Source organism: Myotis davidii, unplaced genomic scaffold (assembly GCF_000327345.1).
Source record: "Myotis davidii unplaced genomic scaffold, ASM32734v1 scaffold425, whole genome shotgun sequence".
Lineage (NCBI taxonomy): Eukaryota > Metazoa > Chordata > Mammalia > Chiroptera > Vespertilionidae > Myotis > Myotis davidii.
The window spans coordinates 4120358-4128626 of record NW_006296413.1 but is presented as its reverse complement, the minus strand read 5'-3'; the positions used below and the strand labels follow the sequence as shown (position 1 = coordinate 4128626).

The following is an 8269-nucleotide window of genomic DNA, read 5'->3' as shown; positions in this document are numbered from 1 at the left end:
CACGGGGTGCTGAGCAAAGGTGGCCACCCTAGGGGCCCTGCCTCTGAAGCAGGAGATCCTGTTTGTATTTTGCAAGCGAGGAAAAAGGCTCAGGAGGGAGGACAGGTCTCAGGGAGTGAGTGGCGGAGCTGGGATCCGACCCCGGCCTGTCTGCCTGAGACCCGCCCTCTGTGTGCTTTGGATGGAGGGGGCAGAACTGGTGGCTGGGTGTCCTGACCCTGTCAAACCTGGTGGCCGTGGGCAAGTTCTATGACCGCCTCTTTGAGATGAGAACAGGCAAGGGGTCAGCTTCATGGTAACATTTTTGACGGCAGAAGTGACTGTTTTAACGAGATCTCACATGAAGGGCTCCCATGTGGGGCCCAGAGCAGTGGGTGCGCCCCCTTGCTTCCTGCATCGTGGGTTCTGAGGTGCCACGTGGGCAGATGGCCCCAAAGGCCTCTTACTGCAGGAGCTCTGGGTGCGGGTAGAATCAGCTCTCCTGTACCCCAGCAGCTCTGAAGGGGGCCTTTCACCCAGGGTCCTGGCCGGCTAGGGAGCTGGGGACGAGGTGAGGGGCAGATGCTGCCCTCCGAGGGGTGGCCACTCCTTTGTCCACACACTGGCCCCCCCTGAACTCCCATCACAGCCTGAGAAGACCCCCAATCTGTAAAACTCAAACCAGGGGCCTGAGCTCCAGGCCAGCAGGGGTGCAGCCACCTGCCCTTGGCCCTTTAAGTCTCAGATCAACTGCCACTTCCTGGAGCAGCCTTAGGGGCTCGCCCTGCCTCCGTGTGCTGGGGAGGGTGCTGAGTGTGGGGTGCGCGGGAGAGCCGAGGTGGCGGGCTCAGTGGAGGGGCAGAGCGGCCAGGCAGCGCTTCTCACACTCCAGGATCTTTTCGTCTCCAGCTTGAGCGAGCCCGCTGCGCCTCAGGGGTGCCCCTGTACACCGAGAGGCCGTGCCAAGCCTCCCGGACCCAGCTGCAGTGGTAGCATTTAACCTTTCAAATCTTCCATGTGGGTTTCTCAAATCTGAGTCCGCAGCTACAGAATTGGGGGGGGGGGGGTGAAAAGGGTACTTTGGATTACAGGCTGGTGGGCTCACACCTGGAGTTGGGCACACCGGGTCTGAATCATCCTACACAGCTGCCCGCCGGAGTCTGGCTGTGCAATGGGGGAAAGCATCGACCTCCCACATGACGGCCAAGGTAACCCCGGGACAAGGCAAACTGCCCGAGTGGTGCCGGGCTGGCGATCAGATACTGGTGGTCAGACCAGACACCCAAGCCGGCTGGCACGCACAACCTGCTGGCAGGACCATGGGCACCTGTTCGCATACTGTCTTTTGCCATAAGTGAGCCTGGCGCGCTCCACCCTGATTACACGTCTGAGGCCTGCATGGTGCATCAGCTCCCAATTTTGTCTCCTTCCCTGGGCTGGTACACGCAGTTCCCGCCCCCCCCCATCTGAGGCACGGCCGGCCCCACCCTTAGTAATTGTATTTTTGTTGCTGGTCTGAGTACCAGCTTCACTGTATCTCAACCCCACCCCACCCCCAACCCCAGGCCTAGCAAGAAGTCCAGTCAACCATTGTCTACTTGATCCCTCCCAGTGCCCAGAGCCCCACGGGCGCCCACCTGTCTGCCCATGTCCAGGGCGGGCCCAGGTTGGAGGAGATGCTGTGGAGATCATACGAGGCAGGTACCTCTCCCCAGCCCCAGGGCAGGCAGCCTAGTTCTGTCATCAGAGATTCTCCCAGCTCACCCCGTCCTCTCCTAAAATAAACCCTGCTCAGCCCCCACCGAGCACAAGGAAAGGGGTCATCAGTCCTGTCTGCGGGCGACTATTAAGAGGCAGTAGCTGCCAGAGCTGAGCGTGACTGCGCCTGGGCCCCACCCTGGCAGGCTTGCCAATCTGTCCCTGCCCTGCCAGTGCCCCAGCAGGCACCGTGGGGAGCAGCCCTGGGAGAGAACGCAGCACCAGAAGCCAGCTTCAGCACAAACTTCTTTAATTCAACAAAGTCTTGTCTTAGTTGCTTTTCTTCCCACAGGTGAGCGTGGAAAAGCCACTGCATCGGAAACAGTGAATTCTCAACAATGCACCTTCACCCTCATCTAATACCGCACGGAATGGTGGGCCGAGGCCGGCTGGACGTAACCAGGCCAGTTCCTGGCCACTGGGACCCAGCGGACGGACGCCTGGAGAGCAGCACTGGGAGGGTGGGCGGGGCTGGAGAGGTCAGAGTCCCTGAGGCCCCCGTGGAAGTGATGGCGGCTGCAGGCTGTGGAAGCAGCAGTATGTCCAGGCCCGGACATACTGCTGCTTAGACAGCCTGGCCGAGGCAAAGCCGTGAGGCGGCCTGAGCTGGCCACTCGCTGCCTGTTTATTCTCAGCCTGGGGAAGGGGCTGCTCAAAGGGCATCCCACCTTCCTTTGCTCAAGGGGCTGGGTTATCCCTGGTCTCTGGCCACTAGGCCGGGGCTAGAGCACCAAACCATGCCAAGTTCATGAGGACCTAGCACCCACCCAAGGGTGGGGCAGGGAGGTGCACCGGAATGTCCAGGGAGTGGAAGGGTGCCGCAGAGAACACCGCTGGGGTCCCCGGCGAGGGAGCTCTGCACACACCGTGCCCCATGGCTCCTGGGTAGAGCTGCCCCTGGTTAGAGCGGGAAAGGAGACAAGAATCACAGCTTCTGAACGAGTGGTTGGGAAGTTACTGGAAACCCCGGTCAAGTATAAGAGGTGTTACTTTTACGGGACCAACACTAGCTTATATATCTTCTGGAAGATGTTTTCTTTCACACCCACCCACCCCTCTGATCCCCCAAAGGCAGCTGGGCTGGGCCTTGCTTCGGTGACAGCCACGCAAGGGGCGGGAGGCCAGGAGAGCAAAGAGCAGAGGGCGTGCGCAGGGGGCTGAGAGGTGGCAAAAGGCACAAGAACCGAGTCCGGGACATGGGGAGGAGGCCACTGGCCCGAAGCTGCTTCACTCAGTTTAGGAATAACCCAGATCCAGCCATTCCTGTCTACACAGGCCCCAGCCCGGCAGCTGCCAGGAGGGGTACGCTGAGTGCTGCACAGCCAGAGCGGAGGCAAGGGGGGAGGCCAGCTGTGTGCGTGAAGGCATGGGGCTGTCAGACGGAGGAGGCAAGAAAGAAGGCCGCCTCTAACGTTATATATTAAAAATATCCATAGTTCTTGTGCATAAAGTTCCATCATTCACATACGAGCATCACCCTGCCTCCCTGCTGGGCCTTTTCCTTTTCAAGAGCCGAGGAGACAGCCACTCAGTCTTTATGGACCTCGAGAACCGGCGACCCTCCCCGCCCCCCGTCTCTGCTGGCTGGACGCACGGGGCCGGCTGGTCACTCGAGCCTCCGCTTGGAGGGTGGGATCAGGTGTGGGGGGAGGTCGGCGGGCAGCTCATGGCCCTCCAGCTTGACTTTGATGAGGTGGTTGGCCAGGGCAAACTCCTCGTCGTCCAGCAGCCCGTCCTTGTCCACATCGGCCAGCTTCCAGATCTTCCCCAGCACCGTATTGGGCAGCTTGGACTTCACCATCTCCTTCTTGGCGTTGGCGCCCGTGATCTTGCCATTGACGGGCGACAGTGTGTAGAAGATCTCGTCATAGGTGGGCTTGTCCTTGCCTACTACCCACTCGATGTCATCTATGCCTTCCCCGGCCCCCTCGCCGTAGCCGTGCCCGAAGGGCCCATTCATGGTGCCGTCGAAGGCACCGCCCTTGACGACCTGCGAGGGCATCTGGGACTCCTCCTGGCGCACCATCACCATCAGCCGGGCGATGTCGTTGGCCAGCATGTCGTCCACTGTGTCCAGCAGCTTGGGCTTCAAGGCCTGGAACTTGGTGAAGTCTTGGCTCTGCAGCAGTTCCTGTGGGGGCGGGGAGGGAGGACAAGGGGGGGTTGGGCCCTCCCAGGCTCCAGGTGGAGTGGGCAAAGCAAGGGTTCCCAAGAGAAAGCGGGTTCCTCATCACAGCCCAAACCACTTCACAGCTCAGGCAACTCGGTTAACCCCACCGGGCCCTGGCTCTCCAATTCGTAAACTGGAAGGTAAAGAGTCCCTTCCCGGCAGGGCTATGGGGAGAATGAACTGGGGTGAGGCCAGAGTGCCTGGCCCTGTCCCCCACCCCCTGAGGACCTGGGTCAACTCCTCCGACTCGGGTGGGGGGCTGGTGACTTTCCCAGCTGCTTCCATTTTGGGAGCCCCACCCCACGGAGACCCAGTGCCCCCGGCCTTCCTCATGCCCCGAGCCTGCTCAGGGTGCGGGCCACCGGACCTGCATCTTGCGGAGGCTTGGGAAGTCGCCAGGGGAGATCTGATGCTCCCGCTCGATCTTGGCGTAGATCTCTCCCAGGTTGTTCACCAGCTCTTTCTTCTTGCTCTCTTTACCGAAGACATTGGGCATCTCCTTCTTGAGGGAGCTGATGATGTAGGCGTGAACCTGTGCGCAGAAGGGGCGGGCGTCACAGGCTTCCTGGACACCTCGGCAGGGGTGTGGCCTGCGCCGGGGCTGCCCTAGGAAGCGAGGGCTGTGACCCGGGAGGGCAAAGGCAGTCCAAAGCCCACGTTCTGCTTCCCGCAGCCTCCCTCCCCCAGGGACCCCTCCACGGGGCAGCAGGGCAGGGCCCCCACCCTCCTGCATGTGCAGACATGTGGACGCTCACATCGAGGTCATAAAACTCCACCACAGCCTGAATTATGCTCCACTTTGTCATTACCAAAGCCTTAGGGGGTGACTAAGGATTAGAAAAACGCCACAAGCTTCCCCCAGATGTTTCAAGCTTTATCTTAGCTTCAATACCTTGCTTAGACATCTGCCAATTCAAGGCGGCACACCTCCATTTCCTCAGATCAGGCCGGTAATGCTGACAGCCCTTCAAATCCCCTGCCTTTGCCACGCAGTGTCCAGCCTAGGGGGGCTGCCGCCAGCCTGCCAGCCGGCCACCTTCTCAGACTCCACCCCATTCAATTCCTCCACGGCCTGGCCCTGGCTGCCCTGGGCCAGGAGCCTGGCTGAGAATGGCCCGAGGGAAGCAGGCCTGGCACAAAGAGCCCAGAGCCCAGAGCAAGCCGCACTCCAGGAGAAGGAACAGCAGGTGGGGGAGAGGCTGGAGGCCGGGTTTCCCAGGCAGTGACTCAACGTGCCCTCAGGCCGGGAGATGACACAGCCATTTCTGTAAGTGAACAAGCAGGAGGAAGTCTGCCCTTTGTTCTGTCCTGGAAGGGAGCTGGTCCGCACGAGCAGCCCTCCCCGGAGAGGGGCAGCCCTGCCAGGAGAGGGGCAGCCCTTCCCTGTGGTCTCTTCTCCGCTCACTGCCTGTCCTCCTTCAGCCCCGGGTGTCCCTCCGTCCTCTGAGGTCAGGAGCCAATTATTCAGGTTTTCTCACAGGTTCCTTTCTTAGAACGAGCGACACTCCCAAGAAGGCTCCAGCAGAGATACAACTAGAAAAGCGCGCGGCCCTGTGCTCTCCTGCGGCCTCTGCAACTGGTCTAGGCAGACAGATCCCCAGGGGCTCGAGTCCAAACGCTCAGCAGGGCAGACGTGGGCCTAAGAACCCATCTCCTAGCGAGCTCCCATGTGCTGGCTCGCACTCTGGGCAACAGACACAGCCAGTGGCAAAGGATGAGGGTCAGTTCTCATTACTCAGGCCGAAAGCTACCTGACACCAGGCCTCAAGGGAGGGTGGGGTGCCCTGGGCCACGGTGTTCTGTCCACGGCGGAGCCTCAAAACCTCAGGGCTACACACAGGCAGCGGCTCCGAGGCAGGAGCGGGCCGGCAGGGCTCTTCTCGGCTCTCCCAGGACAGGCCTGCCATCCAGCGGGGAAGACCCGATACTCAGGGGCCCAGGGTGCCTGCTTCACAGGCCACAGGACTGCTTTCACCAAAGCCAAACACCACACACTGCCTTCCTACCCTCTGCACGCCGCCTGCTCTCCACGGTCCTTTCATCAGAGATCGGGGATGCACAAGGGCCGCTGCAGGCCACCATCGCTGACCAGCCAGCCAGGGTCTCATGTGCTCGGCCAGACACTGACATTCCAACCTCTTGAGCAATTCAGATGCTGCCAGTAGGTGCCAGCGGGCCCCGAGCTTCCGCAGAGGGGCAGGGATGGTTAACAGGGCCTCTGGAGGCTGAAGCCACCCAGCATTCTCTCTGGGCCCACAGGTTAGAAACCCACCTCTCCACTAGCTTCCTGTCCTGGCTTAAGCATCAGCTCCCACTAGAGGCCCCCCAGCCTGGCCCAGCCCACCAAGATAGCTCCCCAGTCTGCTTCTGCAGCAGCCTGTGGTCTCCCCAAATTATAAGGTATATGCTGTATGCCTTCCCCCCTATGGCTGCCAGTGCTACAAGGATGGGGACCTGCTGTCAGTCCCCACTGTGTCCCCAGCGCCAGCATCTGCCAAGTGTATTTCAGTGCTCAAGAGACCTGTGGGCGGAAGCCCGTGAGGCCTTAAGCTGCACCTCCACCCACTTCCACTCCCCAGGCTGCTGATGGTACCGTGGGACCTTCCATTTTGAGGTTCACGTGCATTAAGAATTTCACTTAAAAAAACAGCTGCGCCCACAGGCCAGGCCACAGGACTGCTTTCACCAAAGCCAAACACCACACACTGCCTTCCTACCCTCTGCACGCCGCCTGCTCTCCACGGTCCTTTCATCAGAGATCGGGGATGCACAAGGGCCGCTGCAGGCCACCATCGCTGACCAGCCAGCCAGGGTCTCATGTGCTCGGCCAGACACTGACATTCCAACCTCTTGAGCAATTCAGATGCTGCCAGTAGGTGCCAGCGGGCCCCGAGCTTCCGCAGAGGGGCAGGGATGGTTAACAGGGCCTCTGGAGGCTGAAGCCACCCAGCATTCTCTCTGGGCCCACAGGTTAGAAACCCACCTCTCCACTAGCTTCCTGTCCTGGCTTAAGCATCAGCTCCCACTAGAGGCCCCCCAGCCTGGCCCAGCCCACCAAGATAGCTCCCCAGTCTGCTTCTGCAGCAGCCTGTGGTCTCCCCAAATTGTGCTTTATATGCTGTATGCCTTCCCCCCTATGGCTGCCAGTGCTACAAGGATGGGGACCTGCTGTCAGTCCCCACTGTGTCCCCAGCGCCAGCATCTGCCAAGTGTATTTCAGTGCTCAAGAGACCTGTGGGCGGAAGCCCGTGAGGCCTTAAGCTGCACCTCCACCCACTTCCACTCCCCAGGCTGCTGATGGTACCGTGGGACCTTCCATTTTGAGGTTCACGTGCATTAAGAATTTCACTTAAAAAAACAGCTGCGCCCACAGGTGCAGAGAGAGGACTGGTTCAGACACAGTGCAATGCGGCTGGGGCTGGGGGTCTGCAGAGATGGGTCTTGGGCAGACCAATCCCCGGGCCCCAGCGGCAGTCCCAGCACAGGAGCCCACCCCGGCGCAGGCATGCATCCCAGGCCTACCTTGGCCAGCCTGGCCCTCTTGATCAGGTCGTTGAGCTTCCTGAGGGCAGCGTTCCGGGGCAGAGACTGGATGTCCTTGAAGAGGTCCTGCTCCTCGGCCTCAAAGAGCTTGCGGTTGTCGGGGATGAGGAGGGGGTGGGACCAGAAGGAGCCGATGTAGACCCTGACCACCTCGGGAGTGTTGATGATCTTCCCCAGGGACCACATGAGGGCCCCGTACACCCGCATCAGCTGCTGGGTCTCGATCTGGTCGGCCTTGTTCAGCACCACCCGCATCTTGTCCTCGTGGTTCTTGAGGGCCTTGATGACTTCGGAGAACTCGTCGGAGATGTCCAGCTTGTGGGCATCAAAGAGCAGGATGATGCGGTCGACCCGCTCGGCAAACCACTCCAGGACAGCCGCGAAGTCATACCCTGTGGGGAGAGGAGGGTGAGCTCAGGGGCCCCAAGGGACAGGCGGCTCTGCTGTGGCCTGGGACCTCTCCACCTGGGTCATTTACATTTCCAGAATGTACTCAGCACCAAGGGAGTCATCAGGTCTCCCACTTCTGTACCCACCACGGTAGCGCCCTCACCCATGCAGCACCTGGCATTAAGAGACACTTAGAAAATAAACAGTGCAGAGACACAGTTGATTCTCACAGCCACTTGGCCTGGAGGTCAAATCCCCCCTAGTATTAGCTACAACAATCAAGGCTTAAGTACAACAAGACTGCGCACAAAGACCACTAGGGGGTGCACCAAGAAAGCATAAAAAATGCGGAGACAAAGAAACGGGACAAAATTGTCAATGGAAGATATAGAGTTCAGAACCACACTTTTAAGGTCTCTCAAGAACTGT

At 60.1% G+C, this 8269-nt stretch overlaps 1 protein-coding gene across 1 annotated transcript in view; it reads right to left on the bottom strand.

The window, feature by feature from the left end:
• Window positions 1-3233: 3233 nt before the first annotated feature.
• Window positions 3234-8269, bottom strand: part of EHD1 (EH domain containing 1) — a 21670-nt gene continuing 16634 nt past the window's right edge. The window contains exons 3-5 of the mRNA XM_006771603.2: window positions 7430-7842; window positions 4275-4439; window positions 3234-3868 (exon numbers count right to left, since the gene is read on the bottom strand). Coding sequence (XP_006771666.1) covers window positions 3344-3868; window positions 4275-4439; window positions 7430-7842 — 1103 coding nt within the window. The 3' untranslated portion in view covers window positions 3234-3343. The remainder of the gene's footprint in view (window positions 3869-4274; window positions 4440-7429; window positions 7843-8269) is intronic.